This window comes from Sander vitreus, chromosome 18 (genome assembly GCF_031162955.1).
Source record: "Sander vitreus isolate 19-12246 chromosome 18, sanVit1, whole genome shotgun sequence".
Classification (NCBI taxonomy): Eukaryota; Metazoa; Chordata; class Actinopteri; order Perciformes; family Percidae; genus Sander; species Sander vitreus.
Window position 1 is genome coordinate 7,142,845 of NC_135872.1, and position 25,797 is coordinate 7,168,641.

The following is a 25,797-nucleotide window of genomic DNA, read 5'->3' on the forward strand; positions in this document are numbered from 1 at the left end:
GAGCGCCAATTAGAAACTGCACACAAAACCTGCCTTTCAAATCACCATGTTAGGACTTTAATTTTAACAGAAAGACCGGAAGTACTACTGGGAGATCACTACAGTATTGAAATGAGGACTAAAGGGGTGGTAGTGCTACATCCCTTATGACACGATAAAAAAATAAATAAAAAAAAACTAAGCAGGACCTCCCTAGGATTTCAACTTTCTACTACAAAACTGTCAACGGACTAAAAGACATTTCTGTAAAGGCTTTTTTATTTATTTATTTCAAAAGAGTTTTAAATGACATCCATACAAAAGTACTGTCGAAATACTCTGCTTGGAATGATCTACAAAAACCTCGATCCATTGATGAATCCACATATGTGTATGCAACATTATATGACAGACAAATACACAAGTAAAGCCAAAATGTCAGAAGCATACTTTCGAACACAGTATTTGGGGGCATCCTATATGCTCAAATGAAAACAAACAGATCTTCATCCACATCTTAACCTGTGCACCAACAACTCTTTCAAACTGGGACCTGTCTGTTGACAAAAATGGCCTCTCCGTCAGTCCCACAAACGAGACATTGTCCAAGTACATCCAAGCTGTTGACAGACAGCGTCTGGCTGGGCAGCATGTGAGTCGTTTCCAGGCGGCCTTTACTGGAGTCTCCGCAGAGCCAGGTGCTGATGAGAGACTGGTTCCCTCCAGCCGGGGCCATCGCACTGCGAGATATCATGCTGTTGTTCCTGCCACCTGGAAAACAATGATAAAACCATGTCTATTACTATTTTAGAAGTTAATTATGATTTGTATGACTATTATGTTGGTGTATAGTTTCCTTAGCATGTTGATATGCCAGCTTTTTAGCTCCTGGTTATCTGTATCACACTAGCTGACTCAGTGTTTTTGTGGTCACTCTGACAACCAAAAGATAAAAGCCGCGGTTGGATGACTAATACATTTAATATCTATCTATCTATCTATCTATCTATCTATCTATCTATCCTGTGCTTAAGATTTCAGTTTCTATTACAGGATTGTGCTGTTATGTATATTTGTCGACTCCTGATGCAGCTGTTTGTGGATAAAATCTGGTAACTGCTTTAGGAGGCCAGAGGTCACTGCTGACAGCCCAAAATGGAAGTAGTAAAAAGTACTTCAGCAAAATGTACTTAGTAACATTCTACCACTTAATTTTTTTTAAATTATGTCTATCCTTTAAACAGACAAAAACTATTTTTTTTTCATAAACTCTAACATTTAAACCTGTTCACATTATTAAACTTTCACAGCAGCATCATGTTAGTACTTTAACTTTGAAAGAAAGACCAGAAATGATTCTAAAGGGGCTCCAGGCACCCAGATGCAACCTGTTTTTGCACCTTTTCCCATAAGCCTTCACTTCAAACTCCTGTGAGGGGATGAGCACAGTTGATAACCACAGTAACACCACTGCATCTTTTCAACCCTATAATACTTACGTGGCACAGCTAGTGAACACTGTCTGCGTATGATGGGACATTTTTGCTTTTACAATACATGCCTTTTTTGCAGTAAAATGCTGTTTCTTTAGCCTAGAAATCTAGACGCACCCTAGTGGCAGTAAATTTAATTTGCAGCCAGGGGGGGTCTAGGCACTCTCCGTTGGCTTGCGAGCTGGAAAAACCAAACTCTGGTCAGGCCAATCACATCGTGTATAGAGTTGGTAGGCGGGCTTATGGCTGCTGCTGGGAACAGCGGTCTTCTGGAAGACTTGGAGTTAAGCTTTTCTTTGAGAAAAGATCAAAGAACGGCACTGAAATCATTCTTAATAGAAGATGTGTTTGGAGTTTCGCCGCCCGGATACGGCAAAAGTTTAATCTATCAACTAGCTCTGCTACCTTCTTCGTTGCTCTGCCTGGTTGTAGCGCTATCCTATTGCGTGCAGAGGGAATTTGAGAGACAACCTTTTATCCCGCCCCTCGGATTGAGCTCCGTCAATGGTGAGTTCCCAGACCCAACATCTTGATGTGGGTCTGGCTTGTCAGGCTACCGTTTCTTGGCAGCACCTCGCAGTTTCTTTTTTTGAAAATACGTAGTGTTTGTTATCCCCCTGCTGACTAAACTGAATAGCAGGCAGAATAGTTTGACTTGCCTTGTAAGAAGGAGGGCATGTCTGAATGTGTGGAAGTCTCCCAGTGCAGCAGTGAACCATCCTCTGAGCATGTGAACAGATGATCTGGGTTGGTTGGGTGGAAGTGGACTTCCCACACTGTACAGAACAACCAAAGAAAAATGACAAAAAGTCATTGCAAAAGAAAAATATAATATATAACCACGTCAGAATGAATTTGTATGTTTAAAAGTGGTAAATTAATTAATCTGCCCACAATGTAATCTTACTTTCAGCAGAGTGTGCCTCCATGAGTGAGAAGGGTGTGCTGCCTTGTCTCACATCCCAGACACAGAGCATGCCGTCCTGCCCTCCTGTGGCAACAATGTGCTGTTGGTTCGGATGTCTGTCCACACAGTGCAGAGGGAGTCTATCCCCTGACCTGAAAGGAAAACAACGTATTATAACCGCTCATGAAAACAAAACATCATCCAAATACAAAAGGCACTAAGGAAAGAGCGGAACAGAAAATTAAAGGTTTTTGAAATGTAATTTTTGTTTGGTTAGAACTGAGGAGATCTTACAACGAGAGAATCTGGGATGGTGAGTTGCTCTGTTGTCTTAAGTCCCACAGTTTGAGTTGGCCGATAGAGTTCACTGTCAAAATTTCTGTTGTCCTCAGGTAAGTCACAGCATGAATCGTGCTGCTGTCCGCATTCTCTAACAAAGGTTAAACATAAAAAAAACAAAAAAAAACATGTTAGTCATTATAATTAACTCCCATAGCCTGAAGATACCATCGTATGCTAACAAATGTAAATCTGTGTGCATTTTAATGAGACGTGCTGCTACAGTAGCTTCATTTTAATCTCACCTATGACTCGAATCACTCCCTCCTGGTCGGCTCTGAAGACGATAATCTTGCCATCTTCACCAACTGTAACAATCTCAGGACTGCTGCACACAACACCGGTACAGGGAGCGTTGTCACATGGGTAACGATGCACTCTTGGCCAGCGCTGAGAAACTGATATTGTCTGCAATCAAGAGAGAGAACATATATTTATATATTAACAAAACCACAAATATGTTATACTTGCACTTTGTCCAACATGCCCTTCCTTAAATTGCAACATATTTGTGTAGACAATTCCTAGTCTATTGATGTGACTTTAGTCATGTTAAATCAGGGTTTATAAAGTCATGAATTACATACCTTGAGGACATGATGATCTGTAACTGTTATATGCCTTTCACAATAGGCAGATGGCCTCAGAAATACAAGACAAATGTCAAGCTAGGTAAGTCTACCTACTAGTTATTCCTAGCTAAAATCAGGCTTAAGGTCAAATGTTTCTCTAATCAGAGTTAAAGTTCCCCATGTTTTGTTACCATAACATATCAAATGACTGAACCGCACAGGTTTCTTTCAATTAAAAAACATTGCCAAACTTAGAGTGGTTGTTTCGCATTCTGAGCTTGAAATGATCATTCATGGTTTTATATCATCCCGGCTTGATTACTGCAACTCCATTTTCAACGTGTCTCAGCAAGTCGTCCCAGGACCGTCTACAACTGGTCCAGAACTCTGCTGCTAGTCTGTTGACCAGGTCCAGCAGGATGTCGCACATCACTCCAATTTTATACTCATTACATTGGCTTCCGATCAAGTTCAGGATCCAATTTTAAGTCCTTGTTCTGACTTATAAAGCTTTGCATGGTCTGGCTCCTGTTTATATCTCAGACCTGCTCCATCCGTACACTACTAACAGGTCCCTCAGGTCTTCTAACCAAGGATTACTGGTGGTCCCACGCACTCGTTTAAAGACTAAAAGGTGACCGTTCCATTGAAGCGGTGGCTCCAAACCTGTGGAACGCCCTTCCTATTGTCTTACGTTCTGCGGTCTCTTTTGAAGCTTTTAAAAAGCAGTTTAAATTCGCTTTTGACTCATGTTTGTAACTTTGGGCTTTAGGTTTTAATCTTTTAAATGATTTTCATTGGTCTTTCAATTATTTTTTCCTTGCTTATTTTCTGTTGGATCCTACTGTATATTTTTACAAATGTTTATCATGTGAAGAACTTTGTGTCTTTGTCTGTAAAAGGTGCTATATCAAATAAACTTATTATTATTTTTATTATTATTATAAAATCTTGTCTTGCACAGTAGTGACTTTACAGATGCACCATCCCTAAATATAAATCCTAACAGTGTTTCTATTTCCAATACGCTTTGATTTAGCTTGATTTGTTATGTTATAAATCTTTCAGTTTGTAAAATAATGTCAGCAACGCCATGAAGTGATCCGTGTGAAGCACAGAGGAAAAACGCGAGAGTGATCCCAAGGTCTGCTGTGAATGGCTGTAATCGGTCCCTATGCTTTAGGCTTTTTTATGGAAGCCCACCTAAATAGACTGGATATGGATAAGCTCACTATATGTGAAATGTGTGGATCTAAAAGACATAACTGTGCCAGTGTGTACCTGTCTGTTTTGGTGGTGGCGGAAGATGGTGACTGCTCCAGTTGACGATGTTGTGACAATTCTGTCTTGGTCCAAAAACTGTAAAAACAGACAGAGGGGAAAAAAAGCCCAGGCATTATAAGTTAAATGTTTTTTCTCCCAGGGACAAACATTTGGTATATCCTGTCTTAAATCAATAAAAATGTTACATTGATGAGTGTGATTATCCATCACTCTTGATTTTAAGATCCTGTTGTCCCGGTACAACAATGCAATGCATTGTGCATTCATGTTCTCTGCAACAAATACGATAGCGACACATCCCTTTATAATAAAGACCTCTATATTTGGTCTGCAAAACAAAGTCTAATTGAATTAAGCATCAGGAGAAAAAGAGTTGCATCAGTGCTTCGATCGTAAATTAAATGTTGGCAAGTGCCCACTTCAGGTCAACTTTAATATTCTTTACTTTAGTGCCATGTATAGGCTGGTACATTAGCTTGGATTCCCACGAGTGTCTTACTTGAAGGTCCAGAACATCTCCATCATGCTTGTGTTCACATAAAAGCTGTGGGTCTCCTTCAAATCCCTCGTCCATGCCAGAACTTCCATGATTCCCAATGGACCAAAAGGAAATCTTGTTATCCTATAATAGACACACACTGATGAGATAATCATTGTAATGGGAAGCAAAGACGATAAACAAGCAGAATACGATACAACTGACAGTTGTCTTGTCATAATAACCAAATGTCTTCAGTCACTAATCAGCCACTTGTCTCACTCAATGTCAGGATTTTGGCAGACATAGCCAGCATTTATGCCTTAATAGTAAATAACGTGATTAGGTTAGTTAAACATGACGGCTCATATAATGTGTTCATGCTCTGGTTGCATGCCGAAAGGACACATTACTATTTATAACATGTCTTAAGTCGTGTTTTGACAGTTACAATATGTGTAAGCTCGTCAATAAAGTAAAATCCCATAGAATTTATAGATTCTTCTATGAAGTTTGGCAATCTCATTATTATTACAAAAACATGAACCGACAATTTGCCAACCTCGTTATCCCACGAGCCAGTCGCAAAGATATCTGGTTGCTGCAAAGACGAATGCGATACAGGGCGCCATCTGGTTTTACTGATTTTCTGGGACACGTACTTAGCATTTACACTCTCCATTGAAACAGTTTCACACACGTTAAGTTAAAAAAAACCGACTGCTGGTGTTAGCTTAGCATTCATGGGCAAAACCAGTGTACGGAACGCGCCTGCTACTTTGTACGTAACTACGGTGTCCCAACAAGGTCATACTATCAAATCAGGCCACTTTTCGCACATTTACTATTAACAAGTGTCGCACTCCACCTACCGGCCACCGTCTATGTTACTGCGGCAAATCTGATTATGCACTGAGTGAGCGATCTGGCCGTTTCCCTCTGCAATTAACCTTAGCTGATGCTTATATTTTAAAAAGCATTTTTAAAATGACACTGTTCAGTATCAGGGTGTGTGTTAGAAAGACCGCCCCGCAGTAAAATCATTTTGGATGTCTAGTGACGTATCCGCCGCTCCGCCGCCTGCTCTGGAGGTTGTCAGCTTTCTCGGCAAAACAGTTGGCGCAGGCGCGGCACTGACAGCTGCTGTCTACTTACTCCGCAAAGTGTGTTTAATAATGGCCTGGAAATCTGGAGGAGCCAGCCACGCAGAGCTTGTTAACAACCTCCGCAGTAAGTCCTAATGTTTTGTACGGCGGCAGCACCACCGACGCCTTTGCAGACAGGTTGCCCGAAAACGGTTTAGTTTGGTGGCTGATGTTTTAACACAGGAGGAGCAGTAGCTAGCTGGTTGCTAAGCTATGTGATATGTTGTTGTTGACCTAGCGTTACCTCTCTCCACCCCTTTCCCAAACCACGTTTACGCTGTGGAGCAGATGCATGCCTTCCGTCGCTGCAAAAAATAAATTAACAACAATGACACAAATTACCTATAGTCACAGATTATTTCAGTTTCATTTTTGTGTTAGTTGGTTAGATTAGCCTGCTGGCTCTATGTGCGTCATTTGGGGACATTGTAGCTAGCGATAGCAGCGCTGCTAAGTGCCCTGCCCACATTCATTGACAGCTATCTAGCTCAATGCCTCTGTGCCATTTACTTTACTTATACATGAATGACACTGTCAGCTGGAAGTGTTATGCTAGTTTCTACAGTGCCTTAGTTAGTGAGTGATTGAAAATGTCAGCATGCTGTGTGAGCTGCAGTTAGTTGTTGCTCTGACAAAAAAAACAGCAGTGACTCCGTGTACCACCCTGCTAGACGGCTGCTATCTGGTGCTAAATCCACTGTGATCAATGTTATCAGTGCCACATAGCTTATTCTGCATTCAGATGACAGTGCATTGTGTTGTTAAGAGGGAAACTCAGTGCACTATATCAACATACAAGTTCTGATCCGACATGATAACTTGCATATAAATGATATTCAACGTCATGATGTCTGCAGACTTGAGTGTGCATGTCCACTTTCAATATAAAGTATCTACCAGAGCTATTTATATTCTGTGCAGTCCAGCATTGCAACAGAAAGTTCAGCTGGAAGCATTTTACCAAAGGCCGTATGGTTTGAGGGCAGTGGTCAGTCATTCTACATTTGCTTTTTAATGAAAGCATAATTTGCATAGTCTTCTTTCTTTATCTTTCTTGGCAGATATTATTTTATGTCTCTGTTTATTAAATTGACCATATGTTGCAAATCGTGCATGGTGAGAAAAAAAAAAAGACTTCAATGAAGTTGAAACCAGCTCCTCCACAGTATGTAAAGCTGTGTCATGCAGGATATTAAAATGCTGAAAATTTCCAAGTAAAAGGTCAAATAGTCTTTCACCAAAAGGCGTTTTACTCAAGTTCATTAGCATCCCCGTGTGATGTCTGCCAATTATGCAAATTGACTTTTTCTATCATTCGTATAAGACATTTATTTCAAGTTAAAACCTTTTAATTGGCTACTGTATAGGGGCTATTTGCTATTTAAGTGGTCATTACTTTGGTTTTCTGCTCCTCGTGATTGAACACTTCACTGGACACTGACCCATTTAGACACACAAATGGCTTACATTTAACCAGTTTGCATAAACTGAATTTAAGCAGGTCACACTCAGGATGCATGCTAATTCATGCCTTTTTTAAATAGTTTGTGTCCTCCTGACCAGTGACCAGGACTGATCAGTACAGGCAGTACTAGTTCACCCAGTTGCATTTTTTTTCTTCTTTTTTTTTTTTCTAAAACCTTGACTGCCTCATGACTTCTTCAAGTTCAGCAACCAGTTTTGTGTTAAATGCGTCTCCAAAATGTACACTAAGTGGGTTTATAGCCTAGAAACAACATAGTTTGTTTGCTTCACCTGGGGGCTTGCACCAAGAATTTTGAATTCTGAGAAAGATTATGAATAGGAAGAAAACAGCTTGAAATCTGCCAGTATGGGTTATTTTAATTTCCAAAATCAGTAGTATGTGTCCATCTGGCAGCTTGTATGGTTTCTTTGTATGTATCCTAAAGTGGCACATAGCTCTGGCGGTGAGCAGAGACGGTAATGAGAGCAGCGCCGGCTGTCGTTGGCTTCTCCTGCCTTTGGCACCAGCTGCTACAGGAACCAGTTATGAGGGATTATTCAGAAGACAATTTTTTGGGACGTTTTTCTAGTTTCTTCCACCACCCGGTTATAAACTTGAACACTTTGCTGCTGTAAGCTGTGTGTGCTGTGTCCTACATTTTCTCTGATAGTCTCAGTGTTTCATAATGTGCATATTGTGATTTGCAACTTCATCTTCATGCATATGTGTTTTATATGTTTCATTCATTTCCGTCCCAGTATTCTCCACTGTTCTCCCTGCATATACATCATTTATATAGTTTTATTCTCTTCATTTTTTCTCTTAATACGTGCCATTACCATAGGGAGGATGATATGGATAAAAGCCTCTATCACAATATATGTAATTATATATCAAGATATAATACATTTTCTGTTTTCTGAGAAATCAGTTGAGATATTATTAAAACGCCAGACAGGAATATTTGTTTTTGGTTAATGCAATGAATTATCATCATCATCATCATCATCATCATCACAGTGACACAAAATCATCTAAACATTCAATTTAGCCATAAAGAAGTCCTGCTCATTGATTTGAAAAGTTGCCCACAATGGTCTAATACATAAGAGTTAAAGGAATAGATAGCAATTCTGATGGTTCATAACTTCTCACGGTATTTATGTCATATTTCACATCCCAAAAGCACCAGTAATGTTAGTAATTGGCTGTGTAATGCCTAATATCCCTGAATTCTGTCTGTCCTTGCATGTATGTTATTTTTCTTTTATGTATTCCTGTTTGCATCTGCTGCAAGATTATGTAATATATTCCCGCCTGGTGTTTGTACCTGTTTATGTTTCCATAATAGGGAGTGACACAAACTCTTTTGCATCCCCAGAAAATGGCATTATTAAGTCCGACAAGGTCTATGAAGTCATGCTGGCCACAGACCGAGCCCATTTCTCTAGGTGTAATCCGTACATGGACTCGCCACAGTCAATAGGTACGTCTGCTCACGTAATTATTCATGCCTCGCAGCACAGTCTGGAATCCAAATACAGTACAGTCTGGTATTTGATGGAGGAACTAACAAAATCTCTCTTTTAACCAAAAGGCTATCAAGCAACCATCAGTGCCCCACACATGGTATGAATTTAAAAGACTCTCAGACATTTCTGCATCCTGTGAATACCAACTGTGAACAGTTTTTTGTTGTAAAGCTTGCTTGCCTCATCATCAATCTTTAGTGGATTACAATTAGAGATGGCCCGATACCATTTTTTGCTTCCCGATACCGATTCCGATACCTGAACTTGCGTATCGGCCGATACCGAGTACCGATCCAATACCAGTGTGTCATATATTTTATTATGATTTAACAACTGTATACTACTATCCCTGTATGGATGTGATATGATTTCTATCTTTGTTGTCGGTCTGGCTCAGGTTAAACTCTTTGTGAAACATGAACAAACAAACAATGAACGCCCCAGAACTTTCTTTTATTCTGCAGTTTGACAGTCAGTTATAACAGAAAAAGAACATAAATAAACTACTTTAACATAGATTTTCTTTAGGGCTTTATTATTAGTGTCAACAAACTGAAAAATGATTAAAAAAATAAATAAATAAAATAAACCTGATAATTTTGTAATGTTAACAGACACAGAAAGAGACAAGTAGTGATGTTGGCCAGTTAGCTGTACTGCTTGGGATTTACCTGGTCACAGGCAGCGTAAGATGCAATATGTATGCTGACTGATGGGTTGTCATGCAGTTTCCTTGTTGATGTCCCCTCCCTCCACCCAGCACGCCTACGCCCTGGAGCTTCTACATGACCAGCTGTATGAGGGAGCCAAAGCTCTGGACGTCGGCTCCGGCAGTGGGATCCTCTCGGTTTGCTTCGCACGAATGGTGAGCCACACATGACGGGTAAACACATACAATTTCTCTTTGGTGACATTCTGATTTGATTTAAACTGAAAGATGCATTAGCTTGTCAACCAGTTAACATGTTAAATGTTGTGATATTGTTATTATGTACTGAGCACCAAATGCTCCCTCTGTGCTTTGCAGGTTGGTGCTAAAGGGAAAGTTATAGGAATTGATCACATCAAAGAGCTTGTAGACGAGTCTGTAACCAACGTGAAGAAAGACGACCCCAGTTTGATAACATCGGGCAGAGTCAAGCTACTAGGTAAGATGTCTTTGATGAAAGGTAGTCTATATCCACAATGTTCCACTTCCGGGATTGCTCCGTTGCCGCCGGAAATTCCGCCCGATGCACCTCTTTTCAGCCGGATGTCCGTTACCTTCCGCTTTCTTTATGTTTGAATTCTAAACTCCGGTGGATTTCTGAGGACTATGATTAACTGCTCCTCAGATCTCTGCAGGGTAAATCCAGACAGCTAGCTAGACTCTAATCTGTCCAATCTGAGTTTTCTGTTGCACGACTAAAACAACCTTTTGAACGTACACGTTCCACCTAAACAAGTTCCTTCCCGAGGCTATTTTGCAGCGGCACCGTGGCTCCGTCCGGCGCTTAGCCCCGCCCATGACGATTGTTATTGGTTTAAAGAAATGCCAATAAACCAGAGCACATTTTTCTCCCATCCCTGGAATGCTGTGTGGACTAGCCAGACCCTCCTCCGCAGCACTGTGGAGGAAGGTCTGGCAATGCAAGACTAAATGAAAGGTAACAGCCATTTACGTTTTTTTGTCTTTTTCTGGGAATTATCTAAATAGCAGAATTTCCAGCTGACCCTTTCAAAACAAGGGACAGTGTAACACTCCTTAGTCCTTGCCGTCTTCTCTTTAGTGGGGAAACAAACATAGAGTGGCTCAGCAGACAGGGTTGTGCAGTGTTAAATAATGAATTGAGTACCTACTGTCACCTGCTCTGCGGGAGGGTGGGAGTGCAGACACAACTAGGCTATAAATAAATGTAGGCAGTCAACAGACAATCATCCTTTGCTCTGTTATATTTAAAAAGAATTGCAGCTACAGTTTTGACAGATTTGTAAGTGTTGGTGGGCAAACATATCCGTTTACTTCAGGTTCAGTTTTTTTTTCCTTGTGATCTTGTGTCTCAGTTTAGTCAGTCAACAGAAAAACAAATTCCAGTTTTGTCCACTGTTCTAGATATTAATTGTGTATAAGTACCAAACATTTGCTGGATGCTGCTGTAATTTGGTCTGAAAGTATTTACACAAAGAAGTGTGCAAACGAAACTACTACTATAAACTATAAAAAGGCAATACCTCCCAGCAAAAGAGTAGAGAAGAAAACGCAACACAACATGAACCTTTTTCTGTAGACTGAAAAGGTGTGGGCTGAAACTAAAGCTTTTTGCGCCTAGACTTTCAACAAGACAAACTATTTGATGTCAAGAAGTTACGTCAGAAGATTCTTCATTCTATATTTGTTTGGCTGATATCAGAAGAAACTATTTTAAGATATCACTTGTATATTTAGAAATCTCCAGGAGTGTTGATGCACTTTGTGAAAGAAACCAGATGTCATACTCGAAATATTGTCACGTTACTGATACAGCACCAACGTATTGAGTGCAAATACTTTACTACAGGAACTTGTCTATATTTGTGACATTTGTTAGACTAAATAATTAACTAGCTAATTGAAAACATGATCAATAGATTAACCAGAGAGATACAGCATGAAAGAAGAGTTGCCAGCACTGCAGTGCTTTAATGAGTTACTGCAATTGATGTAAATACAGAGTAGACAGAAATAATAGTAGAAGTGCAATATGGAGAAACTGTGTGTGTGTGTGTGTGTTTTTCAGTGGGAGACGGGCGATTGGGCCACACTGAGGAAGCGCCTTATGATGCCATTCATGTTGGCGCAGCAGCACCCAATGTCCCCCAAGCTGTAAGTCTATCTGAATAATTTCCGAGCTGATAATCAAGGTCACATCAATCCCAATTCACCAACGCATATTATATATATATATATATATATATATATATATATATATATATATATATAGTAATCCATTTTTGTGTTTCAGGATTGTTACCAGGATTACATTGGCAATCATGGAATGTCTTTCTAAATGCATATTGGTCCGGGTCCCTTGTATCACACAATGCTATTGACTGAAATCCATATACCTTGTCTCTCTCCCAGCTTCTGGACCAGTTGAAGCCTGGCGGCCGGCTGATTTTGCCCGTTGGCCCGGCGGGAGGAAACCAGATGCTGGAGCAGTATGATAAGTTGGAGGACGGCAGCACCAAAATGAAGCCCTTGATGGGGGTGATTTATGTGCCTTTAACAGACAAAGACAAGCAGTGGTCCAGGTGGAAGTGACTTCCTTCTCCCCCTCCTCCCTCTCTCTCCTTCTCACAGTGGCAAAGGTGAAATGGTGTGGCTTGGAGCAGGCAATGGATCACAAGGGGCTGCATTTTGCTGCTGGTTGACATTTTTTGCTTCTTCCATACCATACCAACTAGCTGCACGTTTCCTTCATCGTTTTTGTTTGAACTCCCTTGTTCCCAATTGGTTCGATTTAAAAACCTGCCTGACTAAAGAAATTTGAAGCCATTGGTCACAAACACAAAATAAACTGAAATAGCAGCAGTATGAAGGCATATGCTTGGTTTTCAAGAGCATGAGTTCTTTTTGAATTTGGATGCTAATAACACTTTAAAAACAAACTCCCTGATTATTCTGTTTGATCTTCTACTCTGTGAGATGTAGACAAAAAACAATACCTGTTTGCATTTTTACTGTGATCTTGACGTTTTACTGTGATCTTAACGTTTTCCCTGTGATGATAACTCTTTGTGTTTGCATGACAGGAGGATAGTTGTGTTTCTTGCATGTCACGCTTCTTTTAATGCCTTTTCTGACATTTGACTTCTCTTTGTCACAGGGATGAACTTTGAAGAGGAGAAGACAGCCCATAATCCACCTTTAAGTTTGAACCTGGAAAAAACTTGGATGGGGGTCAAACAGCCCATAAGCATAATAAAACGTGCTCTTTTTGTTTAAGTCTAACAATGGACTAGAGTATCACATTGATGACAGCCAAGAAGGGCTGGGGAGAAAGACTGCTTAATGCTCAGCACAGAAATAGTGGAAAAGGCTTTTGTTTTTTGTTTTATTTTCAGGCCTGCATATTTTTGGTTATGTATTCTTTTTAACTGCTGGATTTTTGTGGTTTTCATTTGATTTGCAATCAGCCATTTTTGCAGTATTACATTTCAGCAGCATCAAAGCTGACTGTAGGAGGAACGCCGGACAACAACGAGGAAAGCCTGAAACTTATAGATAACTCACCTAGCTACAGCGTGTGTGTGTGGATCATCTAACTGTAGACTTCTCTGCTAAAATATGAGCTTTTTGCCAGCAGTAATAGGACACACACACAAAGGCAGCACAATGGCTGATGTAACCCACACGTCCTGTTTGACGCGCAGCACTCTTATGTCATTCTACACATAGAATAAGCAACACATTGGCTCATACTGAACATACTGCAAAGAGAGCTGAGTGCTAATAACACCAACACGTGCACATACAGGGCTGTGCTTTCCACCTGGTGATCTGTTGCTTTCCGCCGCTGGTGTTCCATTAGCAATTTGCGCAAGCTTTTCTGGTGACCGATACCAAATGCGGTAGTCACTGATTTGCCAAAATAAACTCCCAACAATACAAAGCAAATGAATGTCTGTTTTCTTGAAATCAAAAAGCACATTTTATTTGGGGTGACGGATGATATTTGGCTTTCACAATTTCTGGAATGGCACATGAAAAATAAAAAGATGCTTATGTTTTTTTTTTCTGCCTTTTGTTGTTGAATCTCTTGTGTGCAGGCCGCAACCTAGTGTTAAATATATATTTCATTATGAAGTCTTGCAGGCAGGGTTGGAACAAGTATTTTAGAATTACAGAGGTCAGGAGTTCAGATTCTTTAAGCACAACTCAACCCAACACCCACAAGCACAACCCAACTGGCTTCACCAGTTGGGTTGTGCTTGTGCCAACCCAAAAGGTGAAGTGTTACATTTTTGTTAATTACTTTATCAACAGATCTCACCAGTTTTTGTGATATTTAATGAACTTTAATTTCTCACATTAAAGACAGCACTTTGAGGGAATACATGTGTGCAAATATAGTAGATACTCCACATAGGTTTGCTCAATAAAGAAATATATGCAACAACATTTAGACAGGAATAGATTTTGACAGAATTTGCTATGGCTTTGTGTGATTCTGAGAAAGTAAGAATAATTTGTTGTTGATTGCTAATCCGCTATGACAGGCACTCCAATGTGTTACATTTCTGCTCTTCAGTCAAGTTAACTTAAATCAAATGTACAGCACAAATATTCCACATTAGTGCCACCCAGTGGCAGAAACACCATATTTTTGTGCAGCACTAATTCGGAAAAATACATCACAAGTGGAAATAAAAATGTTTGGCATCAAAGTAACCTGTGTTTTAGAAATAGATTTCATTTTAATAAAGGGGAAAAAAAGAGTCTCTTGTACTGTATATATCCCAGAAGTCACTGGGGGGAATGTTAACAGCTGTGTATCAATATCGAACTAGCAATGCCGACTCTTTAATCATGGATTCATTCAGATTTTCTTAAACCACATAAATATGAATTCACAAGCATCTGAATATGTCAATGGCTTTGAAGGCGTCATCTATCAGCAGCAGATTTACCAGTCAGAGGGGTTCAGTGTGGTGATGTTTAGAAACGTTCATGACAGAAGAGATTTGGGATGTTTCCACCCTGAAGTTAGGACAAATTAGAGACACTGGGCTGCAAGAAACAGAGTGCCAATTCAAAAAGTCCTGGCTCAGGCTCTGGTGACCCATGTTTCTTACTCAGATCTCGGCGCGCTCTGTTTGCTGCCCGTGGCTGATTGGCTACAGGTACATGCCGTTGATGAGGTAATCTGACTCCTCCGTGGTGAGGGGTCGAGCTTTCTTCAGCTTGTGTCGAACAAGTCTGAGACGACAGCCAATCATAAGCAGCAGCAGTGCAGTGATGATTAGGCCGAGAGCCAGAGGAAGAATTGCACCTTCAGGATGAAATAGAGGCCGTATGGAAAAATTTGGAAGACATAAAAAAGAACAAGAGGTACATTTAAACCAAAACTTTCATGTTAGGTCTTACCTGACTCTGGTACTGGATGTCCTCCTATTACTGGAAATGGTTTGGAGACAGGGATGTCGCTCTCTGCTTGGCTCTGGGAGACTCTAGGGCCAGCTTCAAGAAAGGTTCAAATACAATTTAGATTTGAAAACAGTTAACACTTACTGGTACTGGTATGTCGGTAGTTAGTTTTATTAAAATACACTGTGGCTTTACCTATCTCAGTCTGTTTGGTTATTGGAGGAGCCACAGTTGCTGGTTTGAAAGCCGGCCCTAAAAGATATTTATAATAAAGATGTTTTGTGTTGTTGCAATTATAAAATTAGATTTAAAAAAAGAAATAGGCAAGAAGCAGATTCTCACCTTTTTGTATACATTCACTGACACAGTCAGCTTCCTGGAGGAAGTTGTTATGGTTGCCCTGGCAACCACCATACAGGAAGTGTTTGCATTCTCCCGCATTTTGGTCATAGTACCAGCGTGGGAAGGTGCCTTTACAGGGGCCGACAACTGGAGCTGCAGCACATGGATCTACAGCAACGGAGAGAAAGAGTCTGACACAATCAACCTTCTATGTGACACACATTAGGAGTGCCTCATATGGAGTACAAAAGATGTATTGCATTTTGGTAAATTACTTGTGTTTTTTTTTTAGCTAATGTTGCTCTAGGTCTGCTGGATGTGTAAATAGGTGACTGCTTACTGACATGTTCACCATAGGTCATTTCTGTGTTTACAGCTCGTCTCCTCCAAGTGGCCAAAATATTGATGAATGAGATAAGACTTTATTGTAAAGGGACAGGGAAAGCGAAGTTGCAGCCCGAGGAGAGTCAATGCATTCCCATAAACAACAAGATTCACAACCAACTGAGAGTAAACATTTTAGTATTTTTTTTAAACCCATTATACTTGATCTCTTTCTTCTAAACAATGTGGTATCGTCTTAGTTAGCCAAGCATTTAGACATGGGACTGAGCATTTGTGATATGAAGAAAAGACTCCTGAGAGTGTAATACCTGCAGTAAAATACCAATGGGGGTCCTTTTGGTCAGTCTCAGCCTGATTCAGGGATCAGATGGCAGAGGGGACAGAGCGGCTTTGTTCCAGCACTCAGAGGGGACGCAGGCAAAGAGCTGCTTTCCCAGGGAATGCTGAATCCCTGTGGCTTCGCCAGCATTGTGAGCTCAGTGCTATGACTCAATGGCTGCCTACAGGGCCTCCATCTGCTTCTATGTCCAGACACACATTACAAACACTCTCTGCCTCGTCACAAAGGGATACTGCACTGATTACACAGCGATGGAGGATCATATTGGGATGGGATTGGGATGCAAACATTTGACCAAATACAGATAAAGTAAAAGAAATGCTTGTGGACTCCCATCCACCCATTTATTTGAAACTACCACTCTATGTTGTATCACCACACTGCTTTGTGCAGATATTAGATGCCCTGTAAGTGAGAATAAAGCTCTTCAAACACAAACACAACCTTACCTTGACTGGCTGAAGCCTCCTGTTGAGTGGGACTTTGTGGAGGAGCGGCATGGCTCCTGTCCTGAGGTGTTATAATGTTCTCTATGGTCTTTCTGGGCCCAGTCTGGAGCACGGAGCCATCCTCTGCCTCATCTGTCTGGGCCACAGGCCGATGAGGGTTTGACAGATCAGCAGGGTGGGTGACTGATTTCCTGTTGCTGTCAACTAAAGAAATTACAGAAAAACAAATGAACGGTGGGAAGATCCATATGCTTTTGATTAAGTTTTCCTTAATTCTTGCATTCCTTTAACTGAACCTGATATTACAAGATTATAAGGGATTATAAAATATCTTCACTATTTAAACAAACAAAACATACATTTCTGAAGAACAAGGGTTTCTTACACATTGGGCAGAAGTCTTCATCAGAGCGGTCAGGACAGTGTTGCTTCCCATCACAGGCGTAGGTGATGTCAATACAGCAGCCATCATCACACTTGAACTGGTACTTTGAACAGAGGCCTGTACACACTGTGGGCACAGAAAGTTACAGCTATACACATGGCTATACTTTAACAGTATTGCACTGTAACCACAAAGTCCCATCTTTAAAAAAAATTGAAAATGGTGAAAGTACTGTACATGTTCTTTAATGTTGTTACATCATTAGTGCTGCCATTTTATATGATTGAGATAAACAACTCAAGAAACTTTCAGTTAGTAAAGGATCCATTAATGTGAAAGAAAAGCCAGCAATATATCGCACCTCATAAGAATTAACAATACATTTGAAAGGAGCTTGAAAAGGAACAAAAACACAACATAGACCTATGTTTTGGTGAACACGTCACCTTCTGCTTGGTGTTTTGGGGCCAGCACAGTGACAGAGACGTTGTCAGAGCTTTTCTGGCCCGCTGTGTCAGTGACAGTCATTTGGAAGGAGTAGACTCCCTCCTGGAGACCGCTGATCTTCAGCAGCCCTGGATGAGACGCCTTCAACAGATACAAAAAGATCCGATTTGAATGAATCACACATATGACCTTTCTAAGTTCTCCAAAGTTGGTCTCCTCTTAAAAGTGACAGCAGAAGTTAGTGCTAGGCAACAAAATCAGATTTCAGCATCATTAGTTTTTAAAAATCTACTGGCTTTGGAAAAATGTTTTTTAAATTGACAAAAAAGATTCACTGTTGCTGTGGATTAACTATTTTCTGTTGAAGTCAGAAAATGATGAAAATTGACCACAGATGAACAGTGTAAAGAGTATTTATATAAAAAGTAGGACACTTTGGTAGCAGACGTTTCACATGTTGCCTCTAAACTGATAACAGAGAGCAGGCTCCAACATTTCTGCTGTCCTTGGGGCAGGTTTGGGCGTAATAAACTCTTATCTCTGTTGGTATAGCAGGTATTATGGAGCCCTGGCCGCGAGCTGCCCTGTTGACTTAACTATATCAAACAAGCAATTTGACATTGGTGTCTGTGAGGGTGATTAGTGACTATTCATACCACAAATTAAAATGTTGGAAGGAACAATAGAGCTATTCCTGTATATATTCTTAACTCACTCTGTGTGATCACCTGTGTTTGTTTTCAGGCTTTCATTCTCACGTTGAGCACCCAAACTAAACTGCATTCAATGATTTTACTGCAAGATGCCTTGGCTATGAGCATTCACTGACTTTCATATTGATGGCTGTATCCCCCTTGATGAGAGTCCATTCATAGTGGTTTATGCCATGGTCGTCCACACTGTCCCGTCCATCCAGGACAGCCCAGTCTGTGGGCAGCTGGATCACCACATCCTGTCCAGCATCACTGCGAGGAGGCTCATCCACATCTGCACAATCAGGAACAGGAAAAACCATGAAAATATAGAGGATGTGTACTACATGTCTACTTCATTTCAATTGTACTCTTTCTTGTCCTGTCTTGTTAATCGTTTGGTCTCTAATTGTCGCAAAATAGGGGAAAATGCCAGAGACAATTTCTTAAAAGCTAACAGCGACTTCAGATATATTGGTTTGTATGACAAACAATCCAAAACTAGAATAGATTTGCTTTAAAATGATATAAAAACAAAAACAAATCCTCACTTTGGAGAAGCTGAAACAAGAGAATAAATTGTATTTTTAACTTGAAAAATTGCTTATATGATTTTGTGATTATCAAAACAGTTGGTAAATGGTTGAGATAAAAAGACCTGCTGCTGGTCTCAGTGGCCTGGTCTAGTTTTGCACAGCTAGAAGCTGAAAGGTAAATCATTAACTCAACCTGTCTGCTTTATAAAGATAAGTAGTTAGTATACAGTCTATCACATTTGATGATCTTACTTACTAGAGATATAAAACTGAGACTACAGTCACGTTTTCTTAAACCCACTGAAGTTTTAGGTACCAACCTTTGCCCAAACCTTAAGGAAACGGGAGCATAAATTACCGTTGGGGGTTCATTTCTGTTCTATAAAAGCATATAATTAAATAGTGCATAAGCCTTTCCAATATGGCCTTACACAACAGATACATGCTAAATATATCCAGCTTTTATTTTTTTATTATATTTATGAATGGGATAAAATGTTACCTATAAGGGTAACCATATTGATTATTCATCAGTTGTCCATAACACATTTAATAACTATCCAGCATAACGAGTGAACAATACAAATTGGTAACTACAAGTGTAACCAAGGGCCCTGCAGGAATTTTAATAATGTCAACACATTGCATGAACAACAACATCTAAATCAAGATAAATCCTATAGAGCAATACTTTAAATATTTAGGTTGTTGTAAAACTTAGTCTGTAAGCCTGGGATTTAAGCCAGCATCTCCCACCTTGTGTATCCACCTCATCCGGATGTCCTTCCCCGGGCCTCCTGGCTGAACCGCTGGATGTAACAGGGAGGTGTCCCTGCGTTGTGTTGAGAGTCCGGCTGTATGTAGTGAAGCCCTGTTGCGGTGCAAAGGAGCAGACATTTTTATTCCTGTAGGTGCAGTTGAACAGGTAGCAGCTGAGACTGTCCCCGGGCTGCCTCAGGTCCTGCTGGACCACCGCCACGGTGCAGTGAGGCTGGGAGCAGCAGGCGTGCAGACAGTCCTTCAAGGTGTACACCCTGTCCGGGGCTAACAGGAAGGTGGCCCCTTGCTCGATGGAGGCCTTGGCTCGGATGATGCGCTCCCCGACAGCGTTAAAGTCGCCCACACAGGAGTCAATCACATCGCCTGTCCTGTACGTCTGGTCCGGCTGGAGCTGCTTGCGGAATTCCTCCAACAGCTCCTCCACGCCTGATATTTGGGATTTTAGATCCGATATTGGCAAAGACCGAGTGTAGATACGTTGGACAGCGCTCAACAGCACAACACAAGCGAGCAACAGCAGCCGGGGATGCTGAAGAAGAGCCATGTTGTTCACGCAGTTATACGGCGTCTCCCTCTTCTGCCTCTGGCTGTTCTCCGACGCATCCACACCGCAAAGATGGCCTTACTACATGAAATATAGCTCTGTAATAGTCATGTAAAACACGGTATTTTACACAATATTCGTCTCTAGCTAGCAAAATCATGAGCGAAGGAGATTACGGCTTGTCCACTGACGATGCTAGAAATCTGTCGTTGTCATGGTGAGGAGGAAGACGGCCGAGAGCGCGAGACCAGGACGTTTTTTATTTATTTATTTTTTTTAATTTATAAAATCAACATCCAAAGATACAAGTAAACAGCATTAGCACATAGATCAAAAATAAATTATACAAAAAATATATGATGAGCATAAAGGCGAGACCAGAACGTTTGGCTGCTCAGCAGAAACCACTGACGTCACAATGATGGATAAATATGGCAAGTGGAAAGCTAACACACCTGTAACGTTAGCTCTATTTACCGCCCTGTCTCTACTTTCTACTGGCGTTTGCTTTTATTAACAAGCACACTACCTATATATTCGTTTGAACAGCAGCAACACACACAGGATACATTTTTATTTCTTTAGCTATAGTTTGTGTTCAGTTTGTTTTTGTTGTAGCCCTAAGCTAATTAGTTTTTTTTTATTGTCCTGTAATGTTTTGAGGCAGCTTGTGTGTGTGTGTGTGTGTGTGTGTGTGTGTGTGTGTGTGTGTGTGTTGCCTGCCTGTATCTGTATCATAACTTCATTTTACCAGTTGTATCACTCTGTAAAGCACATTGAATTGCCTCCTTGAGATTACTCATGTAAATACTACAATATTTCTTACGAAATGTTGTGAAATAAAAAGCAAGTTTCACAAAAAAATGGAATTACCGCTACTCTGAAATAGTTTATTATATTATGCTACTTTATTTGCTAATCAGTTTATTCTGTTTTACTTTTTGACATGACCGTCTCATACCACAACACCTTTATAGGTATCATTTTCTAGCCTACTGTAGTTGTGCAGAGCCAAGTTTTGCATTTACTAAAGGTAATGTCATTTTTCACTTTTGAAAAGTAAAAATCATAATTTATCTAACTTAAAATACCTATGGAGAATAGTATACGTATTTGACAATTGTCAATATTGTTTTATAACAAGTAGAGCTGTGACTTTTCTCTCTATGAGTAGAGGAACCATTTCATATAACCATCACACCAAACTATTTTTTTCAATAAAAAACAAATCTACTTTACTATATCCAATCACATTTGTAACAGAATATTCTAACACATTTCTTTCACAGTTCAAGATGAAACATTTTATTTTAACAATGAGACATAAATCTTGAATCATTGATATGAAACAAAACGGACACACTGCTCATGATTATGTTCCCCATTTCTGAAACGTTTTTAAAATAAAAAAAGGTCAAGGCTCTTCCATAAGAATTTGCTTGCATTTCAGATTTTTCATGACAACATCTGATTGAATGATCATATCTACACACATAGATATCAAACAAAATATCTGTCTACACAAGCAGGATAAGCACAATTCTGTCAGTGTACAACAATAAAAACAGAGCAAATGATTTCATGTAATATTAATTATACCAACTGAATATTGTATCCTATAATTTGTGACACTAGAAAATACAATACTATACAATAAATGTTTCACATGTGTTGATTATATACACAGTCAATCCACATGGAGATTTAACTATGTCTATCTTTGTATTTGTAAAGTACATAAATGTTATTCCGTAACACAATATTTACACTTTTCTGAAAAATAAAAATGTAGATTTGTATTATAAAAGGAAATGTGAAAAAAACCCAATTTAAATAAGTCTCAGTATGGATACAAAATACAATAAAAACAGGGCATGCACTGACATCATTTAGATTACCATAACAATTAAATTAAAAACACATTTAAATAAAGTAGTGATAAGATGCTAGGATAAAAATATTAGTTCAGATGATTTTGAATGTAGTATTTTGTATCTCAGGCTTGTATTAAAAAAAACAAAACAATCAGTCTCCAGTTTTGTAAACGTCTTGTAACCTTGTACATCTTGTAACGACAGGAGAAAATGTTTTGACAGTATTCAAGATTTAAACAATAGATTTTCTCACCAATTGTCATTTTTAACGCACCTGTAACAAAAAGCTGTGTAATGTCCACCAAACTTGTTGCACTTGTCAGTTGTTGTTGCTTTCAAAGTTGTTTTTTCCAAAATCCTTTTTTCAAAATTGATCAAGATGCTCCGACAAGACCAGTCAGAGTTTCTTGTGCTGGTGGAAAGCTGCTCTGTGCACACAACGGCAAACACAGGTTTCTCTCCTAAAAGTCTTGCTCTTGTAAAAACAGAGGAAAAAAGAGTACTAGTTGTTGGGACAAAGGACCTGGCTTTTCTGAGTGGTTGTCGCCACTTAAGGCCTCAGGTTGGCTTCTGCCTGTAGTCTGCGATGGCCTTCCATAGTTTACACAGGATCCCGCCTCTGACAGGACAAAGAGAAAAGACTGTTAGGTTACACTATACAATTTACTGTTTGCTACCGCTTGTGTGTACCTAACAGAAATTACACTGAGTAGAAACACTGAGAAGCGTTTATATCACATTTTTGTCAGTATTTTCCAGCAGTAGTATGACACTAATTCCTGGATGGATGGGTAGATTCATTTAAAATGATCAACTAATTAAAGTTCATTTAATTTTTTGCTAAAATTGACACTTGGCTTATGAGTTGATTAACTTCTTATAGCTACTGTAGCTAACAGTGGTGTCAGTGTTTGCTAATATTTCTCCACAAAAAAGGATATGAACAGCCTTCTGTGCACATAATCCAATTTCTTTGCATTTTAGCCTTTAATAGAGAGGGCAGCTGTAGACCGGAAAGGAGGGAGAGAGAGGGGGAAGACATGCAGCAAATGGCCGCAGGTCAGACTCGAACCCTGAGCCGCTGCGTCGAGGACTGAGCCTCTGCATATGGACGCCCGCTTTACCAGGTGAGCTAACCAAGCGCCCGACCAAGGCCTTTTTTTTTGGAGGAACAGTATTCAATGCTTTTTATGACTTTTAAGGCCTGCAGAATCCCTGGAGAACATGTCACAGTCAATAACTGTTGTGTGTTGTTTCTTTTGTTTATATAACCACTGGGGGGCGCCAAAAGCAGAAATGTATCAAACCTACACATACAGTAATGGAGTTTGTATCAATGTTTTTTGGTCTCTTATGTGAATATGATACGAGCTGATATGCTGCCACAAATGAGAGAAATTTAAAAAGAGATGAAAACTGTTGTAGTATTAGTCGGCTAATAAACATGTTTACAGATGTGCCCAGTCCTACATTTTAAATGTAGTGTTACCTCCTGAGCAGAGCCACATGTAGGTTTCTAGAACTGTATCCAGAACCAAACTGTCACCCATGTAAACAATTTTAGAACCTGTGAGCTTGTGACGAAGGAAATTACAGTTTTGTTTATTAACGTCACCTTAAAGGATTTCTGAGAAATGAAGCTGCCACTATAGCGCTGAGTTGCCCTGTGCAAACCTAAGAACCATGAAAATACATCAGTACAAACTCCATTATGCAACAACGATAGTTGTCTTAGCTTCACTTCTGTGTTTCCTGTATTTGGAGAGCTGCAGCATGTATTTTAGTGACTAAATACAGAAAACAGATGTGAAACAGAGGCAAAAAAAAGTTCACTACCTCAGTCTTAAACTCTTCAGGTCATCTCTTGTTACATCGTGGAGGATGTCGTTCAACGTGTACTCCTCATTCAGTATCTGGAGAAACAAAATGCATGAAACAAACGATACAGTTGCATGAGTTCAAGACTTACTATCTTTTATTTCATGGTTTATTCTAGTTGGAACATTGTTTTAAAAAGGGCTTTATAAAAAAATGTCTTTATTGTGGGAATACGGAAATTACAGAACGACAAACACCAGCTCTAATATCTCAAAGATTTAAGCAGGTACTGTATACCATGGTGCTGTCATTGTGTGATGTTAACCAATAGACAAGGTCCAGCTAATTATAAGTAAAAGCAGGGACTCACTCTATCGATGGAATCCTGGTCAGCGCCGTAAAGCCTCAGCCAGCTGGTCATCTCTGAGTCTTCCTGTCTCCCTGCAGGTGGACTCCTCTGTCCCTCGGGGCAACCTGATGATGTGGGGACGTCTGCCAGAAAATATAGCGAACAGACTCTTTTAGACATACACAGGAAAAAGAACAGCACCTGAATAATCAACATAAAGCTCATTCATAGTTCTACCATTACATCCAAAGTGCTGATTTTTAGGCTAATCACAAATTGCCGTATTACAAGTGTGCCTTGTGTTTCTTGTGTTTTCCCTTTCCCTTGTGTCTCCTGTGCATCCCTATCTGTCTCTCTGGGCCTTCCCCAATTCCCAGTTTGTGCATCCCTGATTCCTCTCCTCACGTCTTTGTCCCGCCCACAGGAGATTCGAGTGGAGGAGTTGAGGAAGAGACGTGAGGAGGCAACACGCATTTAAAATAATAAGACATCCTTGCCTCGGAGGAAAGATTATTTATTTGGGGCTTTTGCCTTCCTTTGTGGTAACAGTGGATATACAGTAAAGGTGGGAGAGAGATGGGGGGGATGACACGCAGCAAAGGGCCGCAGGTCGGGCACGCTCTTACTGGGTGAGCTAGAGTTCGCCCCGGAGCCGCCATTTTAAAACAACGGCAATTAAATATGGCGTGCGGCACAGCTGCATCCGCTGTTCATTGTTTTGTTATGCGCTGTATTTTATATGATCTCTGTCAGATGAGCACAACAGTGTTCATGACAACTTATTTACTTTTATTTCAATTCCCAATGTGGCAGAATGTGACAAGAATGTACAGATGTCATACATTTTAATTTACCCTTTATATATTTTATTGCCTAAAGCACTACACGTTTGTATTAAAAGAACTATACAAATGTATATATTATATTTACACACAAAACACACATCACATATCCTGGGACATTTAAGCAGCTAAACTAAACACTAGTTATAAACTTGACAGAGGAATCCGAGGCAACACTCTCCGGGCTTCTTCCTGATTACAGCTTTTTCACATCACATGTCCAGTCTGTTCAGCTGCCTTCAATCAACTCATCACCTCTCCAGTATTTCAACCCCGGCTCTTCATTCGTCCTGTGCCAGATTGTTCTATCAGCTACTGTGATAATTTAATGTTTCAGGTCACTCAATAATGTAGTATACTTGATTATTTCCTCGTCATTTGGTTTTTTTTGTGCCTTTGTCTAATCCTGATTTGTCCCTGTGATTCAGGATCATCTTTATCTGCCTGCCTGCTCTCTCTCAGCTATTCCCTCAGCCATCTCTGCAACACACACCATTCCCTCCTCACCCTCTATAGCCATACTCAATGCTCCTTGTCTTTTTCCCTTACAATAAATCCCTTTCATTATCATCTACACCTGAGTTGGTGTTCTGCGTTTGGCTCCTCCTCACTACAACACCAATACATTTGTATTGATGTGCATGTTGTTGGATATGCAGCAAGAAATTGCATCAAAGTAAATTGCAGCTATAAATGTCATCTGCATTTGACCTTAGCTTTTAGTTATAGTTATCATTTATAGTAATTTAACTTC

General features: G+C 40.0%; 4 protein-coding genes across 6 annotated transcripts in view; 1 reads left to right on the top strand and 3 right to left on the bottom strand.

Moving 5' to 3' along the window:
• Nucleotides 1-240: 240 nt before the first annotated feature.
• nup43 (nucleoporin 43) lies at nt 241-5,852 on the bottom strand. The gene is made up of 8 exons (XM_078274442.1): nt 5,615-5,852; nt 5,074-5,196; nt 4,572-4,649; nt 2,964-3,126; nt 2,674-2,809; nt 2,380-2,531; nt 2,132-2,248; nt 241-750 (listed from the first exon to the last, which is right to left on the bottom strand). Exons 1-8 carry the CDS (start codon nt 5,732-5,734, stop codon nt 521-523), a joined length of 1,119 nt encoding a protein of 372 aa, XP_078130568.1. The 5' UTR covers nt 5,735-5,852; the 3' UTR covers nt 241-520.
• A 303-nt stretch (nt 5,853-6,155) lies between these two features.
• On the top strand, nt 6,156-13,955 carry pcmt (protein-L-isoaspartate (D-aspartate) O-methyltransferase). 3 transcript variants are annotated; one of them, XM_078274444.1, is made up of 8 exons: nt 6,156-6,282; nt 9,044-9,148; nt 9,260-9,291; nt 9,955-10,059; nt 10,222-10,342; nt 11,951-12,036; nt 12,295-12,521; nt 13,040-13,955. In XM_078274444.1, the coding sequence occupies exons 1-7, from the start codon at nt 6,228-6,230 to the stop codon at nt 12,472-12,474; spliced, it is 684 nt and encodes a 227-aa protein (XP_078130570.1). In that variant the 5' UTR covers nt 6,156-6,227; the 3' UTR covers nt 12,475-12,521; nt 13,040-13,955. The 3 variants fall into 3 exon arrangements, with proteins under 3 accessions (XP_078130570.1, XP_078130572.1, XP_078130569.1); XM_078274446.1 differs by having other exon boundaries at nt 12,295-12,420; XM_078274443.1 differs by having other exon boundaries at nt 6,157-6,282; nt 12,295-12,464.
• Nucleotides 13,520-20,824, bottom strand: lrp11 (low density lipoprotein receptor-related protein 11). Its single transcript, XM_078274441.1, has 9 exons — nt 19,593-20,824; nt 18,438-18,595; nt 17,608-17,749; nt 17,162-17,287; nt 16,777-16,980; nt 15,643-15,810; nt 15,496-15,552; nt 15,301-15,393; nt 13,520-15,205 (listed from the first exon to the last, which is right to left on the bottom strand). The coding sequence occupies exons 1-9, from the start codon at nt 20,158-20,160 to the stop codon at nt 15,051-15,053; spliced, it is 1,671 nt and encodes a 556-aa protein (XP_078130567.1). The 5' UTR covers nt 20,161-20,824; the 3' UTR covers nt 13,520-15,050.
• Nucleotides 20,825-21,449: 625 nt separating this feature from the next.
• map3k5 (mitogen-activated protein kinase kinase kinase 5) overlaps nt 21,450-25,797 on the bottom strand; it is a 75,635-nt gene continuing 71,287 nt past the window's right edge. The window contains exons 28-30 of the mRNA XM_078274447.1: nt 24,223-24,344; nt 23,871-23,947; nt 21,450-22,653 (exon numbers count right to left, since the gene is read on the bottom strand). Coding sequence (XP_078130573.1) covers nt 22,593-22,653; nt 23,871-23,947; nt 24,223-24,344 — 260 coding nt within the window. The 3' untranslated portion in view covers nt 21,450-22,592. The remainder of the gene's footprint in view (nt 22,654-23,870; nt 23,948-24,222; nt 24,345-25,797) is intronic.